Source organism: Megalops cyprinoides, chromosome 19 (genome assembly GCF_013368585.1).
Source record: "Megalops cyprinoides isolate fMegCyp1 chromosome 19, fMegCyp1.pri, whole genome shotgun sequence".
NCBI lineage: Eukaryota > Metazoa > Chordata > Actinopteri > Elopiformes > Megalopidae > Megalops > Megalops cyprinoides.
In genome coordinates, this window is record NC_050601.1 from 11714879 (window position 1) to 11740062 (window position 25184).

Sequence of the window (25184 nt, forward strand, 5' to 3'; positions counted from 1 at the left end):
TATCTTGATTCTTCAGCCTCACTGTATTCACTTTATGATTATTGTTATCATCATTGTTGATTATTCCAGTTAAGATTGTAAAATGTATTCTTTCCCCCTCACGCACAGTAGAACAATTTTTTTTCGTATCAAATTTGAAAAAAATTGGAAAAAACATGAGTAATAATGATGAAAAGAGAAATGTCTGTATTATAATAAAAACATGAAAGTGCACTATTATTATTATTGCCTGTGATAAAGAAAACAATAATGACAACTGGTCAAAAAACAATATCACCTTATTATTATGATTATAATAATAAACTTTGAAAATGGTGTTTTGAGTGGTGTTCTTGATGACAGCAGCTTTCTTAGATTTTAGGCCCATTCAGTCCATTTCTCAATTGGCCTACTATATGCAGAGTCATTGTATTATTTCCTAATTTGGAAAAATCTGCTTGGTAAATCATATTAATTCATTGCCAAAGAAATGTCTGTCCTCTTAGATGCTGATATTCTTCAACAAATGATATGACAAAATAATAACATTAATTTAAATTTTCAAAATTAAATTGCAAATAAAATAATAGTTTCATGTGGATTAAAATGAGTGGTATGTCGCCAAAAACTCATTTAAGCACTTCAAGGCAAAGTGAATAAGAAGGGCAGGGTGTGTTGTTCTTCTCAACAGATATGGGGGAAGTATAAACTAAAAAATCTCAGTAAGACAACCTCTGATTCAACAATGCATTCCTCTAATATGTCATACCATACGTGCAAATTTCTCTGGTAGTTTTTAGCCACCTAAATGTTACTACAGATTAAATATATAAACAGAAATGATCCCTGCTTTTATGGTAGCTGGAAACTTGTTTAATTATATTTTCCCCACATGCGCAACGTTTTATAAGGTTGCTTACCTGCTCGAGCATTGGGTAGAAATTTAATTCTTCAAGAAAGGAAAGACTTGGGATTCCTTGGGTTACTTGTGACCTTAATGCATTATTTGTACATTTACTTGTACAGTAAGTAGGTTTACATTCAGGATTATGACGCGGTGTGCATGTTCCCGAACGACAGGACGAGAACAGCAATGCACAAATCATGGTCTTTGGACAGGTGTTTATGTAGTATCTAATTGTGGGAGCACAGTCAAAGGATAACAGAAATACCTCTTCTTCCTCTTAAATTCACTGCATGAAAATACCAACATAGCATAAACGCCGATGTGAAAGAAAACTTTTTTTCGTTTCGGTTTCGTTCGTTTTCAGTCCCTTTTGTTCTCACACCCAAGTATCTCTCTGGTCGTAAATCTGGATTTCGTGTTGTAAAGCAATTAGTAGTAGCATTTTTATAAACGATGTAATCTCAAGCCAGTAAACTGGATCTTTCATAACTTAGTCATACTATTTATGTTTTGCTTAAGTTCAGCTTGAGCTACTCAGACTTAAATGTGCACCGCCAAAAAAATTTCTCACAACAATCACTCAGTGGTCAGAAACCATACATACAGTTAAGGCGCAGCTGGTGTAAACGTATAGACGTTATGGAACTTTACTATACCAGTCACGTGATGACTCAGTTGTGACTCTAGTGGCCGCCCACTGTGATTTGAGGCGCATATAGAAGAGAGCTCAAACTCCACCCTCCAGTCAGACATCGCATTTTCCGTCAGTCGGCGAAGACATTGACCACTGTGACCACAAAGATATTCGAGTCGGTGGCGTTGAGCGGAGAGAACAGCCTGTTCTCTACAATAACATTGAGTGCAACGAAGGAAGGTGGTGGTGGTACATGCCAAAATTGTACTGATACCTGCCTTACGCATTTTCGAAATCTCCACGAAATTTCAGGTATGTAGCTGAAAATGGCAATCCGCATGTGTTTTCCTCTTACAAGTTGATCGTCAGGTGTTTTTTATGGTCATCCTGCATGGTTTGTGAAAGGTGTGGCTTCTAGGTTAGGATAGACGGGCATTTCAGATGCAGAGATCAGATTTAATCAAGGTGTGTACCTAAAAGCTTCCTATATTAATTTATGTAGTGTGCGGTCTTATTTTGGCGTTTACTGTGCACACATTTTAGTGATGTAAGTAATCGCTGCGGTACTTAGCTACTGTTGCTGTTTGAATGAAAGCGCACTGACTCTTTCATGAACTGTACGTCATTTCAGCGGAGCTGCTTACCAAGTTAACAAGTTTTATTTAGTTGAAGGTGGCAAGCTATTTGTGAGCGAGAAGATTGCTTCGTTTGGCTAGCTCCCATTCTCGATCGAGTCAGTCTTCATAGACTAAAATACATAGACGGTTGTAAGTAGCTTACAATACATTTTTACTTTGAAACTGGCAGTTTCAAACTCTCTTGCCATGCATTGTTAAATATGAACAGAAATAGTTTATTTCATGTGTTCCTATGTTCCCATGTACACCAATACGCACTGGAAAATTATATGCAGAGATTAGATGAGGTGTAGAATAGCAGTAACAGTGTCAAGTTACTGTTGTCAAATTGGTTAATTTAATCATAAAAAATTGGTCATGTATACTGTTACCCTAAGGCTTTGTGTTTAGTCAAAGGCAAGATAGTGTATGAAATGTAAAATGTATATATGTATATGTTATGCAATGTATATATAAAATTAAATTATCATGCGATTGCAGGTGACATTGCACCTGTATCCTAGTTTGAATTATTTGTGAAATTGCAACCTAATGTACCTCTCACATATTTGTCTATGTAGGGCAATTAAGCCTCTTTTCAATGTATGGAATAGATTAATATTTAAAAGTTGAATGTAATATATCATGTAGTCTTTCACATTTTGGCCCACCATTTGCATACTAGTGTATTGCAGATTAATAAAAAGCCATCATACAGTTTTCATTTCTAGTAGTAATTTGCAAAACTCTCCATGTTTCATGTCTAACTTGACATGATGCTTGTTCTTTGATGTCTGCATATCTATAGGCCCCACAGCATCTCTCAGGTTGTTTGAGTTGAAAGGCTTTGTTTATTTGTTGAGTTAAAGCAGGTTTCTGCTGAAACTCTGCCTTACTCCAGTTTGTGTCAAGATGTCTGTGTAATCCTGCGGAGCCAGTTCTGCTTCAGACCTGCTTCTCTCCAGCGTCAAACCTGTTCCGTCACATTTCTCCGCTTCTCTCCTTTGCTTCACTGCCACCCTCCGGACCCTTCTCTTGTTCTGCAGATTGGAGCAGTCGCTCCCAGGTCATTATGTCTCTACTGTCACCAGTGTCATCTTTATTGTTCTTCACACTGTAACCCTCTTAACCTTCCTGTGTTTGTTTCTTTGTTTTTATCCTGTAATTATAGTAGGAAATACTAGTCTGCGGACTTTGGTTTTCTGTTGTCTGTGCATGGCTATATGAGTCTTTCTCTCAGGTCTCCCAACGGCCACCTCAGCTTTGAAAAATTGCTGCTTTGTGGCTATCTGTCAGATTCTGCTTCGCAGAGCCCTCTGAGTGACCTTTCATGGGGTTTGTTTATTTTTGTGCGGACGCATTCACAGCGCCCAGGGAAAGGTTACCAGCCCTAAGGGCGAAAGCTTGTAGCAGTCCGTGCCTGCTCGTTAATTTCCCATTGATTTAAGTTATGCATTCTTTGTGCGTCTCCACCCACCTCTGTCAGCGAGCGCACCTTTCACCCAGTTTACACGCCTCTCCTCTTTCTGCCGCTCCGTTCCTCTCTTCCCTCTGCCGATTACTCTCTCTGGTACTTTTCTGTCTCGACATCCATCTTTCTCTGCTTGCGGTAAATAGATGGAGTGACGGGGAAAAAAAATAGGTCAGTGGTCTGGAATGGGTCTGTGGAATGCTTTTGAATTTGGATATTAGTTTAGGATCCTAAAGGGGTTAGATGGCAGAGACTGCTTGAAAGCTCATTTTACATTACATTACATAATGTTATATTACATTTATTTAGCAGATGCTTTTATCCAGAGCGACTTCCAGCACAGAAGAACAGAAATTTATCCATTTTACCCCAGTTGAGCATATTTGTGTTTATTTGTTTATTCATTTATACACCTGATATCTATGAATTACTTAAATATATACACAGAGCATCAGCAGGAACAGATTAAGTGATAACATGTAAATACAAAAAAGTCATAACCAGAAAAATTAAGAAATGCAATTTTTTGCAACGGGTGTGCCGACTCGGGTGTTGAATGTGCAAGACATCGTTAAGTTCATTATGCTGATTGACAGTGTCAGTGTCTACTGTGCAGATCACATGCTAGTAGGGTGGGAGACCACTGCTGAAAGCAGTACAGGGTGGAAATCTATGTTGCATTTTTTGCAGCAGGTTGCAGATGCTGTCTTCCTCTTGTAGAACCTATAGAAGCATGTGCCTGCTCACTGTTCCGGGCTCCAGATTCCACGCGGCATCTCAGATTATGCCGCACCGGAGCACAAGTCCTGCAAGCGGCACATCTCTGCCATAACTTCTGCAATCTCGCGTAGCTGGTCTTACACTAGGAATATGAAGGGATGCATTTTCCTAGTTTCCTAGAAGGCATGGATTTTACACACTAATGTCTGTTAGGATGGTTTATACAACATCTTGATTCAGCTCTACCGGGGACAGGGCTCCATTGTTGATTAATACGGCTCAGATGTCACTGATACTGACACATTGTGTTGTGTGGATAATCATTGATGATGTAAGTTCCTGTGCTGTCTGCATACACTGGGTGCACAAACACCTCCTTGAGCTGACTTGCTAATGGTTGGGATGTTGTGTGTGTTTTGTGATGTGCTGGACCTGGCAACAGCACTTCAGGGTAGACTGAGTGTCACGTCTAAAGCAAAGCATTTATGTTGTTTTGTGATAATTGGGCGTGTTGGGCCACAAGGTGGAGCATGACTGGAGAAATGTTGGAAAGATAAGGAAAACTGTATTAGATGAGTTTTATGGTGAGAGATATGGAACTGTTCTCACAGGTGTTAATTTTTGTTGTCTGCATGTAGGATACATTTAGGGTGCTCACAGGTACAGGAGAGGACATATATGTACAGAGAGATTACAGCTGGGGTAGGGATGGATGCTGTGTGAGCACTAATGGAATAGGTGAAGGTTTGCATTTTTAAGGACCAGTCCGGGGACCAGTATTGATTCTGGAGATGTAGTATTTGCTGCCTCTACATACAAACTGCAGTGTGTTACTAGTGCAATAAAAAACATTAGATAGGAAATGGACATGTATGTAGAGGGAAGGACACTGGCATGTGTGGAGAGAGAGAGAGAGAGAGAGAGAGAGAGAGAGAGAGAGAGGGTGGGAAGATAAACGCAGATTCCCTGTCTGTGTTCCTGTGTTTCCCATCTGAAACCTAGATTCATGATTCAATTTACGGAGGAAAAAGATCATTTGCTCAGGGAAGGAGAAGAGGCAGAAACAACATGCTCCGTGTTGTGAATGAATGGTTCGTCTCTGTGAAAGTGTTCATGTGCTCGAGCATGCAGTGAGTCGTGTCTGAAATGACCATGACCAGGAAGTGTACAGTAAGAACATATTGTATGGCTGTGAATTCCTTTGCTCAGCCTCAGTGCATTCCTTCCCATGCCCCCGTACCCTCTCTCCCACGTCACCCTCTCTTGGTGTATGAATGACAATAATGTCTTTATGATGAATGCTGGATGAACAGAAAAATATTCATGCCTTTTCCTCCTGTACTGCTATTATCCTGAAGTTTATGTTGGGAGTCTGTAGCTGTATTTCAGAACAGTATGAAATCAAATAATTTATTAGGTGCATGTCACTGAACAGAATACCTCTTATCTGCACAAACGGTTCCAGGCAGCACTAGCTTTCAGAATGGGTTGCTTGTTATTTGGGACTTTCGGATGACGTAAGATGGCAGTGTGATGTTAACATGAACGCCGTGCCTTTTCGCCATGTGCTGTGAGACCAGAGAAACCCCAGCTCCAAAGGTTTGGTCCCCATGCAGTGAGGCTCCCCATCCTCTCTCAGGGATCCCTTGAGGAAGCATTGCTGGAAAAAAGACACACGCAAAGCTGCTGTGGAGGGAACCGGCGCAGCTGTGGCCTGGTCCTCTGCTGAATACGAATGCGTCACCTCACCCCCGTGTCTGTAGCGTGTCGTTAAGTGTGACTTGTGTCACAGCTCAGGGATGGCGGAGGCACACCAGGCGGTGGCGTTCCAGTTCACCATCACGCCAGAGGGCATTGACCTGCAGCTGTCCCACGAGGCCCTCCGACAGGTCTACCTCTCCGGACTGCGCTCCTGGAAGAAGAGATTCATCCGCATGAGGGTAAACGCCATCTCTCTGCCCATTTGTCTGCATGTGCCTCAGACTGTCTGCTTATGTGTGTATGTACAGCACCAGTCAAAAGTTTGGACACACCTGACTAAGATGGGAAACATGCCTTCAAAGATGTTTTTATCTAAAGAGTTACGCTTAAATGCTTGAAAAATAAATATTGAAGTTGATGCCTATGCATGAATTTCTTTCCAAAAAAGAATTTTTATTTTAAAAAATTTTTTTTTTGGCTGCTTTGAAGAATCTAAAATATGAGATGGTTTTAGTTTAACACTTTTTGGTCACTGCATAATTCCATTTGTGTTATTTCACAGTTTGATGTCTTTAATATTATTCCAAAATGTAGAAAAAACCCTTCTATGAGTGGGTGTGTCCAGACTTCTGACTGGCACTGTATATGTGAATGTGTGTGTATGTATATGTGCACTAATGATGCTCCCATATGTGTTTTCCTACCTGTGTGTCTTTTTCTGTTGTTGCACCCCTATTGGTACGCATGCAGATATGAAGGCCTCTGTGTAGTGTCTGTGCAGTCATGTGGGCTCTGAACTGATGTTCTATTGAGAGCCAGTATATTCTTCATGGCCTTTAGCTAGACCTTACATACAGTGGTTTTAGTCGAAGGGGGTGTAATTAAAACATATCTTGTCCTTCAGAATTTCTTGTCTCTGTCTCTCTCCCCAGAATAGCGTAATCTCGGGGGCGTACCCTGCAAGCCCCTACTCTTGGCTGTTTGCAGTCGTCGCCATTCTAGCAACCATGTACACACGCTCTGACCCCTCCATGGGCCTCATCGCCAAAATCCAGGAGCATCTTCCTGTTAGGTAGGAAACATACCTTTGCTTTGAGCTTTCTTTCTGTAATCTTTAACCATCCACCAATCTTACAGTCTTATCCAGTATGAAATTACAGCCTGTTTCCATGATAGTTGTATTGTGTTATGTGATCTTTCCTGTTAAATTGTTTCCCTCTCCCGGCTTCACCTCAGTATTATTTTGTATGGTTTGTTGTGTTCCTGCCTTGTTCTGTTCTGCACAGCCAGAGACCGCTGCTGAGTGCATACCCTTTATCTTATACAGTAAATGTGTAAGGCTGTACACCAAATAACTAATGCACTTTTATACTGAATAACTAATGTACATGTAATGTCTAGAAATGTTCTGTCTGTGGTTGTTCTATGTCATCTGCCCTTGATATTGCTCGCCATTATGGCCTTGTAAATTGCTCTGAGTAACAGCATGTGCTAAATGAACCAATCTAACGGAAAGGGAAATGGCTGAAAGCTCAGGAACCACCCATCTTTTATCCGAGATGTAATTCTTTGACCATATCTATTTCTATATCTTTGACCGTATTCTTTGACGTAGCGATTCGTCAAGGTCTCTCTCAGACTGTCTGGCTTCCTCTCTCCCTCTCCCTCTCAGTGAGTCTCTCAGTGTGCAGAGTCAGATGGTGGTGCTGGCTTTGCTCTTGGGCACCCTGCTCTGGTTGTCCTTCATCTTCACCATGCGCCTGTGCCTGAGGCAGCTCCTCTCCTACCACCGCTGGATGTTTGAACTGCACGGCAAGGTGTCCAACACCACCAAAGTCTGGATGGTCAGTCCTCCTCAGAACGTCCCAGTTTCATTCTGAGCCTGAACATTCTCAGCCCCATACTAACTGTCAATGCCTCCCTCTCTGTCCCTCTCTCCCCTCCCCCACTCTCTTTCTCTCTCTCTCTGTGCCCCACCCCCCACTTTTTCTCTCCCCTCCCCCCTCACTCCATCGTCTCTCTCTTTCCCCCTCCCCCTTCCTCCTTTTTTCCCTCCATTAGGTGCTGATGAAACTGTTCTCAGGCAGGCAGCCCCTGCTCTACAGTTACCAGGCCTCTCTGCCATACCTGCCTGTCCCTGCCATCAAAGACACTCTCAGGAGGGTGAGTGTAGGGGGGGGGGGGGCGGGGGTCAGTGAATCATTAATCAGAATTTATTGGCCAAGCATTCCTCTGTATTTACAAGGAGCTTGACTCCGGTCCCAGTGTCTCATGTATGTGTGCCTTGCATTCAGATGCAGTTCAACAGTATATTAAACCCGGTCCCCACTGTCCCCTCCTCCCCTCCCTCTCTCTACCCCTCCCTCCCTCCTTCAGTACCTGGAGTCAGTGCAGCCGCTGATGAGCGCTGCAGAATTCGAGCGCACGACCACACTGGCCGCCGAGTTTGAGAACAGCATAGGGAGTCGGCTGCAGTGGTACCTCAAGCTTAAGGCACTGTGGGCCTCCAACTACGTGAGTGTCCCTCTCATAGATGATACTGATGATTCTGTTCATTCACAAATGGTAATGTACTATTACCCCTTTTCAGTGATGTACAGTGCCAGTCAAAAGCTTGGACACACCTACTCATAGAAGTGTTTTTCTTTATTTTTACTATTTTCCACATTTTAGAATAATAGTAAGGACAAATGGAATTACGCAGTGACCAAAAAGGTGTTATAAACAAATGAAAACCATCTTATATTTTATATTTTTAAAAAAGTCAAAAATATTTTTTAAAATTCAATTTTTTTGGAAAGAAATTGATGCATAGGTGTTACCTTCATGATTTACATTTGTCTAAGAAATACATTTATTATTTATTAGTATTTAAGCACAAGTCTTTACATCAAAATGTCTCTGAACGCACGTTTCCTATTATCTTTTATTATTTATTATATTACCTAAACATTTGACTGGTATTGTACTAATATCCCTTTTTGATCATATCTGTAAATGCACAGTATTTTAAAACACAGACACAACTGCACTGTATGTGTTGTATGTGTACTTAGCAATTTATAAATTGTTATATACCCCTTTTGGGAATAAATAAACAATGTACTCGTACTCAATTTACCAGTTGATTGAGCTTTCACAAATGGCATCATCACAAAATGTTCCAACCATATATACAAGAGGTGTCACAATATACAAGCAGTGTGTCTGTCTACGCAGAGGGGAATATTATTGCACTGTGCATCAGCCTGAATGTTTTTCTCTCTCAGGTGAGTGACTGGTGGGAGGAGTATGTCTACCTTCGAGGACGAAGCCCCATCATGGTCAACAGCAACTACTACGGAATGGTGTGATCATATTTACAGTGCATCTTATTTCTCTTCATTACTGCACCCATGTTATTAATAATGTTGTGATTAATAATAATAATAATATTATGTAATGAATTTGGCAGATGCCCTTAGAGTATTTGTGAAAATGGTGAAATCAAACAGGAAATAAACAATACCTCTCTCTCTCTCTCTCTCTCTCGCTCTCTGCCAGGACTTCCTGTACGTGACCCCTACTCCCATACAGGCAGCCAGGGCAGGGAACACCATTAAGGCCTTCCTGATTTACCGCAGGAATGTGAACCTGGAGGAACTCAAGCCTGTGAGTTCTCCCTCCGCACTGAGGCATTGTGGGTAACAGCTGTGGGGACCTGCACTGCTTTCTGTAAATCAGTTTAGATCATCAGGAGTCTGGTATTAATTTCCTCAGGCCTTGATTACATAATTGGAGCTGTTGGTCAGACAGGAACCTGACATACATGGTGTTCCAGGCTGTCCATCAGCCGCTGGTCTGGAGCGGTCTGTATAAAATCCTCAGGGCTGTAGATATCCAGACTAAGGAGTAGACACCACAGCTGTAGACCTTCAATAGCCTATAACCTTGTAGTGCATGCTGAGGGACTCCTCTCTCATAATATTCCCAAAAACATGTTATTACTCTGGTGCTGATAAACTTGGACATGGGAAGAGAAGGAACTCTGAGCCAATATTGAGACAATAGAGAAAAATGCATTCCATAGGAATCATTCCAGCTATGAATGCATGGTCACATGCCTGTATGACTGTACTTTGTGATTTTAATGTCATTCCCTTTAATTACCCCTTAATCACTTAATTATCTTTCTCTCCTCTTTCTCTTTACTCCCATTTCTCTTCTCCTGCCTGGTACCTGTTCTCCCTACCCTGCCACCGAACTTTCCTCACTCTCATCCGTCCCTAAAATTTTCTCTCTCACAGAGTCGTATCCCAGGCACTGTCATACCTCTGTGTGCTGCTCAGTGTGAGAGGATGTTCAACACCACACGCATCCCAGGAGAAGAGACTGGTAATACACTAAAAATCACACACGCACACACACACACACGCGCGCACACACAGACGCAGACACACACATGCTCACATCACACATATGCACATACACACACACCACACACCACACATACACACACTATACATTTTCTTTGGCTTTTTAGATGTTTTACTGCATTGGTTATGCATGATTCAGCTCTAATATCTATACTTTATTTTTTGAATTTTGCTGATATTCTTTGTCTCCTCTTCATCCTTTCTCACCTCAGCTCTCTTCTAGGGTTATTTTTCCTTCTTTCAGTCTTTCTCCTCATGCTTCTTTCTCCTTTCCTCCATTTTTACCCTTTCCTGCTGTCCCCACATCCCTCAGTGGTTGTTGAAGTCTTCAGTCCCTTCCTGTCTCTGTTACTTTCAGAGGAGGTTTGACTCCTGTTGACTCCCAGAGAGATAACAGGTACTAACACTCTCTGTTTCTTAGTCTCTCTGACCAAATCACTGCTCTGCATTTGTCCAATTTTTTTTTACAAAACCTCTCCCCTAGTCAGTAACTAACAATCCATGTATTCATTATCTTCCAACTATCTTTATGTTTATCCTTCTCAGTTCTACTGGAACTCATTCATACTGTCCCCTGCCCTCTCTATTGCTGATTCTGCAAATGCCTGTAAAGTGGGGTATTCTGGAAGGTGACAGGAATACAAGCATATAACTCTAGTAGCAGAGTAGCTTCCTCAATGTTGACTCCGTTTCGCTGATCTACAGTACCACAGTCAATATTTTCTTTGATCACTCTGTACAAATAGTGGCTTAATGTAATGACCATGAGTACCCTGCCTCCCTGTTGCAGACACCCTACAACACTTACAGGACAGCGACTATGTGGCGGTCTACCACAGGGGGCGCTATTTCAAGCTGTGGGTGTGTAAGGCAGGCAGGCTGCTGTCAGCCAGAGAGATTGAGTTCCAGATCCAGAGGATTCTGGATGACCCCTCACTGCCCTCACAGGGAGAGGAAAAGCTTGGGGCTTTAACTGCAGGAGACAGGTGAGACTGAAGGACAGGTATAGTGACAGTTCCTGTTTGGTGAGATTTTACTGTTAAGTGAAAGAAAGACGGGTATAGGGACAGTTAAGTGAGGCAGGTGCATCTTGCCATGATGGCTTTTTAAGTTGCTCTGTATGAGAGTGTCTGCCAAATAACTAATCACAGATCCTTTTATTTTTCATTTTCTCTCCAGCATTTCTCATGATTTTTGTAGTTCATCCTTCTGATTATATTTTGTTGAAACAGGATGAATCTAAACAGTACAATTATAGTGCAACTTAATAGTTACCTGTTCCCCAGCAGCTTTTTACATACAAATAAAGAGGGCTCGGGTCTTTGTTTATTGACTGTAACAAAGGTTATGTCACTTGATATCAGCCCTTCTGTACTGGTGTGTCATGCTGTGTCCCTGGGCATTGGTCTGTGCTGTAGCACTGTGTGTGGAAGTGAATTAATGACCTCTTCTCTGTCCCAGAGAGCCGTGGGCTTGGATGAGGAAGCAGTTTTTCAGCTCTGGGGTGAACAAGCGATCCCTGGACTGCATTGAGAAAGCTGCTTTCTTTGTCACCCTGGACGATGACGAGCAGGGCATGATGGGAGATGATCCCGCAGGCAACCTGGACGCCTACGCCAAGTCGCTCCTGCACGGGAAGTGCTATGACAGGTGAGGGTGCTGTGTCTACTGGGTCACACTTACCTGTGGTCATGTGACCAGATATGCAATATGGTACACATTCCACAGTCCAACCAGTTTTACTTTTACTTTTACTTTACAAGTTTTACTTTCAACTATATTCAACTTCCAAAAACAGCAGTGATGTGAAAATAAGAAAAACAGTGATATTATGATGCTCTATGACCATATATAACCATGGTCACAATTTGGATGCCATGTTTTTACATGTAGTCCAACTACATGTGTTCAGTATGTTCTTTATATAATAAGGGGGACATGGCCCAATGATGTGTACCCTAAGGATTGCAAGAAAAAAATCCATTTGGGGTCATTTGGGAAGGGTGACTTTTTTCCCCTCTTACTCATCCCTTTTCTCTCACAGATGGTTTGACAAGTCCTTCTCAGTGGTGGTGTATAAGAATGGGAAGAACGGCCTGAACGCAGAGCACTCGTGGGCCGACGCCCCAACTGTGGCGCACCTGTGGGAGGTGAGATGCAGGGAGGGGATTGGCGGGGCATTATGGGATGCAGCAGTGTTGAGCTGTGTTAGTGGTGTAGTGTGCTGTCCAATCAGCATGCGTGGCCCTCATATTCAGGGTAAATACATTGGTGTCCCTGCTCAGTGGTAATACTAATGGTGTTCATGCTGTGTCTTCACAGTATGTGCTGGCTACAGATGCTTTCCAGTTGGGCTATGATGGGGAGGGTCACTGCAAGGGCGACATCGACTCCACCTTACCCCGGCCACAGAAACTGACCTGGGACATTCCTCCAGAGGTGAGTGACTGTTATTATTTATCTGTTAGCTTCTTCCTGACTCTGTAAGTGTTACCAACCTGGTAACATTGTAGCCAGATAAAGCCCTTAAGAGTATCCCAAATTCAAGCTCCCCTATGGACAGCCTCTAGTCCTTATTTTAACTAAGAATACTTGGGATCTGGCTCTGACTGAGTGCTGTTTGACTGTCCTCTGTCTGTATCAGTATGTTCATAAACCTGCTGAGTTCTGTTCAAGCCTGAGTCTAATGGTAGTCTCATTCAATACGCCTCCAGACCTGTGAAATCCTAAAGCCTGCTTTTACCGGCAAAATGAAAAAATGTATACAGTAAAGCTCCGATTCTTTTAATTCTGGTGCCTGTTGAGGCTGTTTAGGGATCTGTTCAGGTAATATACCAACAGTAGCACTTTGTGGTCTTTTCTACATGCACATAATAAATGCATGATTATCAGTCAAGGTCTACAAGGACATACACAGATGAACATTGCCTTTGTCCTGTTTTCTTTAAAGAGGCCTTTGCTGTCTCCCTGCTCCAAAAAAAGGGATGTCCGTGACAGGAGTATCCTGGTCTCTCCTCTCACATATGCGCTCACTGTCTGTCTCTCTCTTTCTGTCAGGAGCTAACAGAACTGCTCCTCTCGCTCACCACCCTTCTCGTTGGAAATGTGTAGTACTCAATTAGTGTGGGTGCACTTGGTGAAGTATCTCTCTCTCTCTCTTACTCACTCTCACTGTGTGTCAGTGTGAGGAGCAGGTGTCCCGGTCTCTGTCGGTGGCCCAGGCCTTGGCTGATGATGTGGACTTCCACGTGTTTCCCTTCAGGGACTTTGGGAAGGGGAGGGTTAAGAAGCACAGGATGAGTCCGGACGCTTTCATCCAGCTGGCTCTGCAGCTGGCGTATTACAGGGTAAGTCGGTTTGGGAGAAATTGTGTGCATGTTTCATGGGGTCGTTTTTAACAAACGACCACGGCAGTTAAAGCCTGCTTTATTGCAGGCCATGGTTATTATAATGAAGATGATGCAATTAGCCTACTGCAAATGACCTCTCAACAGTATGTACGAGCAAAGACAAATCAGCAAGCTGATTTTGTAAATGATAATGGTGTGAATCCTAGATGAAAAAACCAAAGCAAGGAGACAAAACCAATGTTTAAAACAATCCCTGCCTAAGAAAATTCATTCTGTCATCTGATCCTTTCTAAAACAAGGGAGGGGATCAGGATCGATTGAAAACAACATGCAGTGAATATCAAATTCAGTAATGTGGACCTGACATCTTTCTCTTTCTCATCCACCTCTCTCTTTCAGGACAGAGGAACGTTTTGCCTGACCTATGAGGCCTCTATGACCCGTTTGTTTAGAGAAGGGCGGACGGAGACAGTCCGGTCTTGTTCCAATGAGAGCTGCGCCTTTGTCAAAGCTCTGGAGAGTGGAGAGGTAGGAGAAATTTAACAGCTGGTCATTAGCAGAATTTGCATAATTAGTATTTGAATTTGTATAATTACTGTATCATTATGTATATACTAATTTGTTTTATCTGTACCTTTCATGTGTGAGAGTTGGACTGCTAATGCTGTACATTCTCTGGTTGCTGTTTTCCAGGAGGCAGACGTATGCAGACGGCTATTCCGATTGGCATCCGAGAAGCACCAGAACCTGTACCGATTGGCCATGACAGGATCTGGCGTTGACAGGCACCTCTTCTGTCTCTATGTGGTCTCCAAATACCTTGGGGTGGAGTCACCTTTTCTTAAGGAGGTGAGCATCTGTGTAAATTATTTGGCTGAAAACAGTAAAGAGTTTTTGTCCTGGAAATGGTTCTGCATTTACAGAAGTGTTCCACTATATATTGTTCCACAATATTTATTTATTATCAATGTGAAATTCCTGTTCTTTTAAATCTAAACAAAAATGTCATTACCAGAAATGCCACACAATTTCTGTCACTCTTAAATATAATGAACCCTTCTGGGGTACTCGCCTATTATAGCCGGTTGAATGGTGCAGTTCTATTACACTGGCAGTCAGAAATAAATTCCCTACAACATATAAAGTTTTATGTAAAATTTACTGTGAGTAAAATCTGTTAAAATGGTGTAATTTGGCAGTAGTGGCAGTGTAGCATAATGATTAAGGAGCAGGACTCGTAACTGAAAGGTTGCCGGTTCAATTCCCTGCTGGATCACTGCTGCTGTACCCTTGGGCAAGGTACTTAACCCATGATTGCCTTGGTAAATATCCAGTTGTATAAATGGATAACATTGTAAAAAAAAAAAAAAAAAAAACTAACCGATGTATGTCGCTCTGGATAAGAGCGTCTGCTAAATGCCTGTAATGTAATGTAATTTGTTCCATGAAAATTCTAACACTCTACTCCCTTTGTCAGGTGCTGTCAGAGCCATGGCGTCTGTCTACCAGTCAGACTCCAGTCCAGCAGATGGAGCTGTTTGACCTGGTCAACCATCCAGAGTACATCTCCTGTGGTGGAGGCTTTGGCCCAGTCAGTGTCCTCTTTTGGGTCTTCATTCCTTGTGTCATCCTCTGTCTATTCTTCTTTTGCTCCAGCTCAGTTCAGCCCAAACTAGTTTTGTCAGCATGAGAACACAACAATTTACATTGCAAATGTAGATTGCGTTTAACAAGTTTAATGTAAAATCTCAATAGACAGCTATATTTGTAATGAGGTGGTATCATCAAGTAATTCATATGTTTCATTAGAGGTGGGTGCAATGCCACCATCCCTTTGCAGTGCCAGCACTGTACTCCTCTGATCTTCTCTTAAGACAATTTTAAATGTATTATTATTTGTATCTTTCTGGACAAAAACAAGGCAATGTGTTTGCTAGTTTAAGGAAGTAAGTATCTTACTTGTCTACACATTATGTACGAAATTACAGCTCTATCATGTGCATGAAGGTGGCTTTTACAGAACATTGTATTCAGGGTCTTCTTTTGGTCCTTATGGTCTGTTCAGGACATATTTACCATGTGAGAGGGCAGTACCATTGGTGCATAGTACAGTTAATTGAATGACTTATCACAGTATTTTTTAGGTTTCCTCTTCATTGTATGGACTGGCTCCACTTTCAGTTAATCTGATACCAAGGCTGAGCTCCTCATAAAGTCCATTCTTCCTAAATATGTCATGTGTTCAGAGTTCAAGTACCTGTCCTCTCTCTTCCTCTCTTTTTTGTACTGTCTATATCTTCCAGATTAAAGGTAGTATGATCATTATTAATTTCCGTCTTTTCATTAATGTCTCTCCCAGGTAGCGGACGATGGCTATGGGGTGTCCTACATCATTGTGGGAGAGGACCTGATTAACTTCCACATCTCCTGCAAATATTCCTGTGCACAGACTGTGAGTTGACCATTAAATGCACACAGAAACATACATGAATTCTTACACATGCTTCACTGACATAAGGATAAGATTACTACACATGAGGCACATAGATGTACACACTCATTATCAGACGTAGGTTTACAGCCAAAAGTACACACGTCTCATTTACAGCTGACACTTATAGATAAATATTATTTAAACTTGTTTGTTTTAATGTACAAATTCTGTATCTGCATGCATAAGGTGTCTCTCAGTATGTGCATTCTTTATCGCTGAGATGTGCCTGGAAATGTGCAGTACAAGGACAATTTTTGTTTCTCTTTCAGGATGCTCACAGGTTTGGAACCCATATTAGGCAGGCTCTACTGGACCTGCTTGCACTGCTGGACACAGACCAAAAAGAACCAATCAGATCAGGGAAGACACAGGCCAAGAAGGACCAGTAGAGCTACTGACCGACAGTTGGGGTGTGTTCTGAGGGTCACTGAGCTACCTAATCAATGGCAATTGACAGCAATGATGTGACTTGTGTCTTTACTAATAATGACGTGACTTGAGTCTTTACTAATTGGGATGTGTATTATTTATTTGGAAGATTTACATTTTGTTTTTATATTTGATATTGGGATATTGCAAAAAATGTGGTTGCACTTTATTTTACAGCTCAGGATAAGGGGGGAGGGGGGTAATAATATGGTAAAACATGATAACAATGCAACAGTTAGTTATTATTGCCTTAACTTCCACAAGAGTGTCTAGATTACTACTCAAAAATAACAACAAAAAAATGTACACAAAATAGGAACTGTAAAATAAGGTGTTTCTAAACTTGTTTTGACCATTTGTAAACCTTTTTAATTTTAAAGAAGAATGTTGTTTTTTGCTAAAAGTAATTATTGTTGAACAGAACAAAATAAATTGTATTTATGGAGCAGGACAGTACTTGATTATATGAGAATGTAATAGTAAACATTTGGGGACTAAGTGGTAAAATGTATGTAGCAGTTGCTGACAAATTGTTGGAGTTATGATGATTTTTACTGTATGATTTTGACAATGCCAGAGTGTTACTGTATTGTACTGTACTGTTTATACGATGAAATGGCATTATCTAACTGTTTATAGTTCATCACATTACTGTTCATTACTGTTCATCACAAATTTTTAATCACTGATAATGTGTTTGTCCCTGACTTGAACACAAACATGTACACGTTTGATTGTTCTTTCATCATGATAAAATGTGTGATGAATGGGCATATCTGACCTCCATAACATTGTCACTCATCTTGACATTACAAAAAACTGGGAACTTCAAATTCAACTCTATCATGCAAAATCTGACAAAGTTGGCTAAACAAGATTCTAAGACATCAACTTCTTCATAGCGGGGATTCTTTTGTTTTCATGACACCACAAACCTACACTAGAGTTGTTTTGGGGCAGCTGTACGTCTGTACCAATTTAAATGGGTGATGTCACTGCAGGGCAGTGTGTAAGTTCCTTATGTGTAATTAACTGTTTGTTCTGAATGAAAGCAACACGAAACAATGCAAGCTTTTATTTAATGTATCACTAGCAACGCATACTGCATATGATGGTCCTGAAGCGTGACATTTGACACAGTTTGACACTTTCATGCGGTTACTCTCTTTGTCAACTCAGGCATCTCACCGCCTACCAGCCAGTATCACATACATCACTGTAACAGACCATCACATTTGTCTGTCTGATCACTGGCACAATTTTTTGTCTTTCTGTTTGTATATCTGTTTTTCCCCTAGTTTCAGACCAATCTTTGTACATTTGTGTTGCTGTGTTACGTAACTTTGTAATGGAAATAATGCTGCTTTAAATGTTTTCTTTTTCAGTAAAACTGGAATTTAAAAAACTGTAAAATATGTATATTGTTTAGTTTGTACAAATAAAATTGGAACCATTTGGCTTAAGGATATTATCTTTCCATTATTTTGACATTTAAACTTAAGTCATTAATATTTTTCAAAAAGACTATTTCAGAGGTTAGTCTGTGAGTCGCTTTGATGAAAAGCCTCTGCCAAATGAATAAATGTAATGTATTGTAAATATAGTTCATTGTGGAAACATTTTTAATATCAATGAAAGTCTTCTGCATATGTCACCGAAGGGGAGCATGCAGAAGTTGGCTGTGCAGTTGGCTACAGTTCAGAAAGATGACAAGACATTGGTAGCATTTAGTAATGGTTTAAATCTTGGAAAACCTAAATTACAGCTCATAGAAATGGATTTTTTTAAATATCATTAGTTCAAGTCTTACTAGCTCAGGGCATAGCTATCAATAATTTAGTGTATTCATTACCACTGTAGCTATAATGTAATACTTTATGTCTAAATACAATTCTTAATATCTAAATAAAAAGGCTTGTTGCTATAAACAACTGAATTACTGATTTCTTCAACTGCATTTGAACCTAGTAATAATTAAATTGTAAGTAGACACATTCAGTAGCTTTTAGAAATTAAACAGCATGCAGTTTAATTACATTTACAGCTAGTAATTATTCATCTGGAGTTAGCTCTAATCCAGTTGTTTGTTGTTGATTTCTGCATCTGAACTGTGAATACCTCAAACTAAATTGTTGAGATATTTAATTTCAATAGCAACTACACAGAATATAAGTGTCAGAATTACTAGTCTAAGTATAGCTAGGAGGAATTGTGGATATGCAGACTGAATTATTGCAGCTTGCTATTAACAGCAGAACTGATTAAACAGCGCACTGGCTTCCTCATTGACACGCTTAAATCGGAATTCGCACGCGTGTAGCCGAGACGGAAGAAGCTGAACGACAACTGCCTCTACTTCCGCATAACAACGGAAGTAGACACGATGTGCAGCGTCTAAGCTAGCACTGCTTGACAGGTAACTACACATGTCTGTTACGAGCTATGTCTCTGCAAAGTGCATGAAATGTCCAAACGTGAGACGCGAGAAAGAGCAAAATTATTTAATTTTAGCACCATGTAAACGTATGTTTGTTTACGTTTGTGTTGTGAACGGAATGCAAAGTTATCCGACGTTAGCAACATATTCACAGCTAAGTATGTTTTGGCTAGCTAGCTACACTACAGCCATTTAGAACGTGGATACTATTGCTATCAATCATATAGTTTTTTAAACAGTGCTTTAAACTAATGACATCGTAAGTTAACGTTGCAATTGTTCTGTTAGTTTTAATGTTATTGACTAGCTCTGTCTTTGTTTCTCGGTAGCTTGTTAAGGTCATGTCAGATATGGAGACAGATTCTTCCCTCCTCACCTCCGAAATGGATCAGGCGCAGCAGGAGGAGCTATACTACCAGCTTCTCATGCAGGTACGTATTTAAAAACTCATCATTGCATGAGTTACTATTAGACCTGTTCTTACGATATTAATGCAGTTGCTTCTCACGCAGTAAAGTGTGTGTAAACTTATGAACAAGTTTTAGTGAGTGGGATTGCTATTTTGATAGAGTGTGTGTGTTTGTATGGCTTGACAACGCATGACCTGATATTCTACTGCATAAGCATGCATTCTGTTTCAATGTTTGTCAAACCAAGTTTGGCTCAAGCTATGTTCGTCTCTATGCACAAACTTAGCTTACTTTCTCCTCCATCTCTTACAGTGCAGTTAGCCCTGCTGAAGTTTTTACATATTTGCCTCTGTCACATTTCCTACATCAACGTCCGAAGAGAAGCACCATTACACAGCTACAGAGTGACATTGTCCTGTAGTATGCACTCAGTGTGCACACTTCATATGATCCCTTCTTTCTCTTTCTCAGACAATGGGAGAAATGCAGAATCCAAATCTAGACTCAAAAGTCATCCGCCCTCAGCCTGGTCAGTCTCTCATTCATGTGTTTATACATTCCTACAGTAATTATAATGATGTGTTTGCACTGCTTTAAAGAAGAGACTATCAATTTAAATAACATGATACTACCTGAGGTAAACAGATTTTTGATTGATATTGGTAAGAAAAACAATCATTTCATTAGAATTAACTTTATTTAAAGACAGAAGTTGCTTTATTTCTAGATCAGTGCTCTCTAAAGAAAACTGTGTGTCTGTCAGGAATATTGGGATAATAATATTATATAATTTGCCTCTCTTCTCTTAGGGTTGTGTGTGAAGACTGTTTCCCTTACTGACAAACAGAAAGTCTTTGTGAACATCTGTCAATCTCCTGCACTCCCACCCCCTCCCCATCTGTCAAAGGAGGAGCTGCTGGAGCTCCTGGAGTCAGATGACCCCACGGGATACAAAGTTCCCATGAGCCTTGGAGAGCCTCACACCGAAATGGACAACAGTGAGAATTTTTCACATTTATTTGTATGTAGGGAAGATGGAGTGAATATGTTTATAAAGACACAGATTTAGTCAGAACGCCTAATACAAATTACCGTTTGATATCCAGATGTATGTACTTTAAGGGAAACACTTCACAACTGCACAATAAGGTTCCTGAGTTCTAGTCAAGTTTCAGAGTGTAAAGAGTGTTTACGATATGGTTGCTACTTACCGCTCAGTGTCTTGCATATAAATTGGTAAAGTATTGCTATTATTAGAGGATCAGAATACGTTTAGTGAGCCAGATTGAAAACTTGGCCAGGACACTGGTGAACACTGTTACTTTTGTACACAGTATACAATGGGAACATGACCATCAGGCAGGGTCTTGCTTTAACATCACAACTGAAAGTCACTGCCTCCTTGGGTGGAGGAAAGACTGCACCCTGTCAGTGTAAAATGCATCTTTGTTCGGTTTACATAATGTCCTGTGATACACTCTTGTTGGCAGCCAAACCCTTTCATTTTGGACAATTCAGCAGCCGTCCAGAAGGATCTATGGAGAAATACATTTTTGTGCCATCCCTATATTTAGGGACTGAAATGGATCTTACTAAATAATTTTAGCACAAACACATCTGGATACATTAAACATTTTCATCATGAATGAATTATGAATGATTTATTGGTTTGCCTCAGATTCTCAAGGTTGTACAGCCTACGATGTGGTCATCAACAATGAATTCTTCCAGAAATGCCAGGTGTGTATATGTGGTAATATTTTTTTATTTGTATCCATATTTGTTGGTTGGTTTCTTATGTTTCTTGGTGTTGATCATCCTACTGTTATTAGCATTGCTGTTTTGTGTGAAATATCTGCCAAGCTTATTGTCAGTTTCAGTCATTTTTTCAGTCATGTTGTCTTCCTTGTTGACTCTCAGTGAATGTATACACTTTTAAATTATCTCATCATTGCATGGTGTTAAATTGTTGTTTTTGTCATTTCAGAAAGACCCGCTGTTCCTCCAGTTTGTGATTGCAGTGTCCTTCGAAGGCCTTGAAAATAAGTACAGCCTTGAGCTGAGTCGAGGTCTGTAGGTTCTCTGCATTTATGTGCATGGATCTGTGTGTGTCATTATTAAGAATGGGAGCAGGCACTTGAAGTAGAACAAGTGCTTGAGCATTAATAACTGCTTAGTCACTTAAGGGTCTTTATGGCATTAAACATCGTGTTAGTTACTACATCACATTTCAGCCTCTATTTAGGGTGATACAGTACAGTACAGTACAGTACAACTCTACAACTTTAATAAGTCTCCTCTAAGTCTTTTGCATTTTTACAAGCTGTCTACAGTGACTTAATGTGGGCAGGCTTACAAGTCCTGTGGCCTAAGACCAGGGCAACACATTCATTCACTGAGGTGTTTGAGAATGTCATTGTATAGTAGTAAGTAGTTGAATGAATAGCTAAATGAAACAGTCGAATGAAAGATATGCTACTGCTGAGTTTTATTGTTGTGGTTTCACCCTGTTCCTTACCCCTATACCACACTGCTTGCATTACACTATTGTTTATTAGCCTGTGGTACTCCTGACTAGTCCAGGACGTGTATCAGTAATCCCTGAACATTGTGAGCTGTGTTGTAGGCATGAAATGAGAATTAATGGTGCTGCCTCTTCCATTGTGATATGCCTTCGGCTTTATACTGTACTTCTGTCTCACTCTCTCTCTCCCGCTTTTTTTGCTGTCAACCTCAGAGTGGAAAGTGCTGAAGAACAGAAAATTTCTTGGGTCTGTAAATGAACAGAACATCAGGACCAAGAGCAAGCCAACCATACAGGAGATAAACCCAGTGTGAGATTTTTTTAGTTATCATTAGGCTCATTTTTAACACTAAGTAGATAACAGAATAGAACAGTAGGAAATTTAGGTTAGAGAGCATGCCTGCTCGCATGAGGTTTGAGTGAGGTTCTTCACCCAAATCACAGGAGTTTGCACTGGAGCTAATGATGTATGTTTGAAACTGTTTCAGCTGCAGCACTTCACTCATTCAGCTGTAGTGTGAGGTATGATCTAGGCTGAGCTCCTGTGATGTGAATGATGCTGTAATTTTAGATCTTGGTATCATTTGGGTTCTCTAACTCTGATTGACCAGTGTACTGTACGCAGCACATCTGTGTATCTGAAACTTGGCCATGCTGCGCTTCTTATATGGTTCACTCCTTATATGGCTTTTTGCTTGTGATGTACTGTGCCTCACTTGTAAGTCGCTTTGGGTAAAAGCGTCTGCTAAATGAATACATGTAAATGTAATGAATAAATGAAAAACTTGGTCTGTCTGGCCGGTATGTGGTCAGTATTCAGAAATTGTTTTTCTGTTTTATTTTCTGGCAGAGCAAGCAAGGACTCGCACCCAGCACCAATGCAGGCCAAGACGTGAGTGATTCTTTCAGTGCAGCCTACTTTATGTGTGCGCTGTTATTCTTGCAGTCTGTCTTAATTCAGATAAAATTTGGTTGTTGCGCATAAACAGCTACAGTCTTCTCTCTCTCAGTCCAGAGTTTTGTCTCTTAGTGGAGCCCCCTGTCGGTGACCCTCAGTACCTGATAGCAGAAATCCAGCTTCCTGGAGTGGTAAGATATTCATTGGTTGCAATGATTTCAATGAGTGCATGTTAGAAAAGCAGCTGCCTAATGCTCTCTGGCTCCTTAGCCATCAGCCCGCTCCCTTCTTCTAGACCTGGGGGAAGACAGGCTAGTCTTGACTGCAAGGCCATCCCTGTTTCATCTGGACTGTTTCTTCCCCTTAAACATTGACCCCGAGACCAGCGTTGCCCAATACAACACCAAAACACAGGTATTGTACAGTAGGCTAGAGTGTTCCCTTCTCCCTTCTCTGAGTCCCCTTGGATCCTCTTTCCTCTATCCTTTACCTTTCTGGCTATTACTCTTTTATTCTTTGTGGGCATAAATTGCTTTTGAGGGCCCAAGAGCTTATTTTATAATAAGCAATGTAAATTTTTTTTGTAGATTTGGTATATGATTAATTTGTCCATTCAGAATGTAGAGCTTAAGTATGCATGACATGATGAAACCATTGTACAGAATTTGGATCACTTACAAACCTCTCAAAGGATATTAAATGCATATGACAGCCATCTCGTTATCTCGGAGATTAAGACTGAAATGGAAATGGCCTATAGAGATTGATTTGCTCTAAAGCTCATTTGAATGTGTGCATATGCTAAGTCTGTGCTGTCTCTTTCAGGTTCTCACAGTGACAATGACAGTGGTGTCTTCATGAAGGAGCTGGAACAATGTCAGAAAATGATTTTTTTTTTTTTTTTTTTTGTTTAAATAAAATTATTTTTTCTTGAACGTTTGTCCTGAGAGTCCTTGCTGTTAGTGTTGAATTGCTCCCTGTGTGGACTTTCAGGCAGCGCGGTAAGAAATAGGAACACACTTGTTGAGTGGAAAGATGAAAGATCCTGTATGTTGACCCCATGAGGGGGATTAGGGAGAAAGACCTCTAGCCAACGAGGCAGGTGTCCTGGATCAGTTGCGGCTTTTCCCCTCCAGCTCTTCATTGGGAGGGCCCCCCTCTTTAGCCCCCCCAAACAGCACATGTTGGACAGAGTACACTGCGCTTGACCCCCTCCCCCCACTTTTCCAGCTTCCCGCTTCATGTAAAGGATTGCTGTATTGCTGTACGATTGCTGTGTGTCTTAAGCGGGAGATACCTTATGAAACCAGAGATTCGCATTCTTCCTTCAACAGCTTGAGTTTGTGTGCGCCTCTCAGCTATTAAAATGTGCTTCAGTTACCCAGAAACCACTGTCTCTGTTCTGCTTAGATGTGCACAACCCCATCAATGGAGTGCTGGCGGTGGCTACAGGAAAGAAACTTTAAAGTCAGACACCACACACCCTGTAACAAAGTTGATAACGATAATGAAATGAGGCAGATGGATGTATTTGGCTTTTCTTATTCTTTCTGACTTCATCCCTCTGTTTCTCCTCTGACTTGATCAGTCTGCCTTGCCACCTGCCCCGCACTCTCTTATTTCAGCAGTGATGTAAGCATCCCTCTTAATCCCTCTTTCTATCATTACAATGCTGTCAGTTGCCATCCTTCCCTCCAAAAGTTCTCACCTAATCCATCCACGGCCCCCTCTCATTCCATCTCTGGTAGCCCCCCCCCCATCTTTCGTCACTCTATAAAGCTGCCATTGTCCTCTCAACAATACCCATTCTCTTGTCTGACCTGTCTCTTACTCTCTTCCGAGGTAAATTCGTACTCCCCTAAAGGTAAGGATTTTGTCCGTGTCTTCATGAAATTGTCTTATTCTTGATATTTCCTCTCCTTGTATGGCATTTCCTACCTGGCGGCTTACTTGGTCGCCTTACCCCTTTTCCTGTCATCTTATCTATGCTATCTTCCAAGGATCTATCCATTCCTTTTATCTTCTACTGTCTTACTTCCTGGTTCACTCTTAATTATTTGATTCCACTTTTCTCATCTCCAGGTCTTAATCTTTATGTCTGTGTTTATGTAGGGTGTTCTTTAATGCCTTTTGTTTCTGCTGTGTTGAACCTATTTCTGGCTAGGTGTCTGCCTTGGCACACTGTGGTTGTCTGGCAG

General features: G+C 41.1%; 2 protein-coding genes across 4 annotated transcripts; both read left to right on the top strand.

Annotated features, from left to right (window-relative positions):
- The first annotated feature begins 1645 nt into the window (after positions 1 to 1645).
- On the top strand, positions 1646 to 16867 carry LOC118794168 (carnitine O-palmitoyltransferase 1, liver isoform-like). Of its 2 annotated transcripts, none has more exons than XM_036552355.1 (19): positions 1646 to 1832; positions 6121 to 6268; positions 6962 to 7101; positions 7702 to 7873; positions 8091 to 8192; positions 8406 to 8543; positions 9299 to 9376; positions 9573 to 9680; positions 10316 to 10403; positions 11235 to 11430; positions 11906 to 12094; positions 12489 to 12594; positions 12767 to 12883; positions 13627 to 13791; positions 14194 to 14322; positions 14488 to 14643; positions 15272 to 15385; positions 16154 to 16246; positions 16558 to 16867. In XM_036552355.1, exons 2-19 carry the CDS (start codon positions 6128 to 6130, stop codon positions 16675 to 16677), a joined length of 2352 nt encoding a protein of 783 aa, XP_036408248.1. In that variant the 5' UTR covers positions 1646 to 1832; positions 6121 to 6127; the 3' UTR covers positions 16678 to 16867. The 2 variants fall into 2 exon arrangements, with proteins under 2 accessions (XP_036408248.1, XP_036408249.1); XM_036552356.1 differs by lacking the exon at positions 1646 to 1832 and adding an exon at positions 3740 to 3779.
- Positions 16868 to 19094: 2227 nt separating this feature from the next.
- On the top strand, positions 19095 to 23853 carry pih1d1 (PIH1 domain containing 1). 2 transcript variants are annotated; one of them, XM_036553344.1, is made up of 11 exons: positions 19095 to 19133; positions 19484 to 19585; positions 20036 to 20093; positions 20374 to 20562; positions 21243 to 21304; positions 21552 to 21633; positions 22302 to 22398; positions 22939 to 22980; positions 23099 to 23177; positions 23257 to 23400; positions 23812 to 23853. In XM_036553344.1, exons 2-11 carry the CDS (start codon positions 19496 to 19498, stop codon positions 23845 to 23847), a joined length of 879 nt encoding a protein of 292 aa, XP_036409237.1. In that variant the 5' UTR covers positions 19095 to 19133; positions 19484 to 19495; the 3' UTR covers positions 23848 to 23853. The 2 variants fall into 2 exon arrangements, with proteins under 2 accessions (XP_036409237.1, XP_036409238.1); XM_036553345.1 differs by lacking the exon at positions 19095 to 19133 and adding an exon at positions 19258 to 19312.
- The last annotated feature ends 1331 nt before the right edge of the window (positions 23854 to 25184 follow it).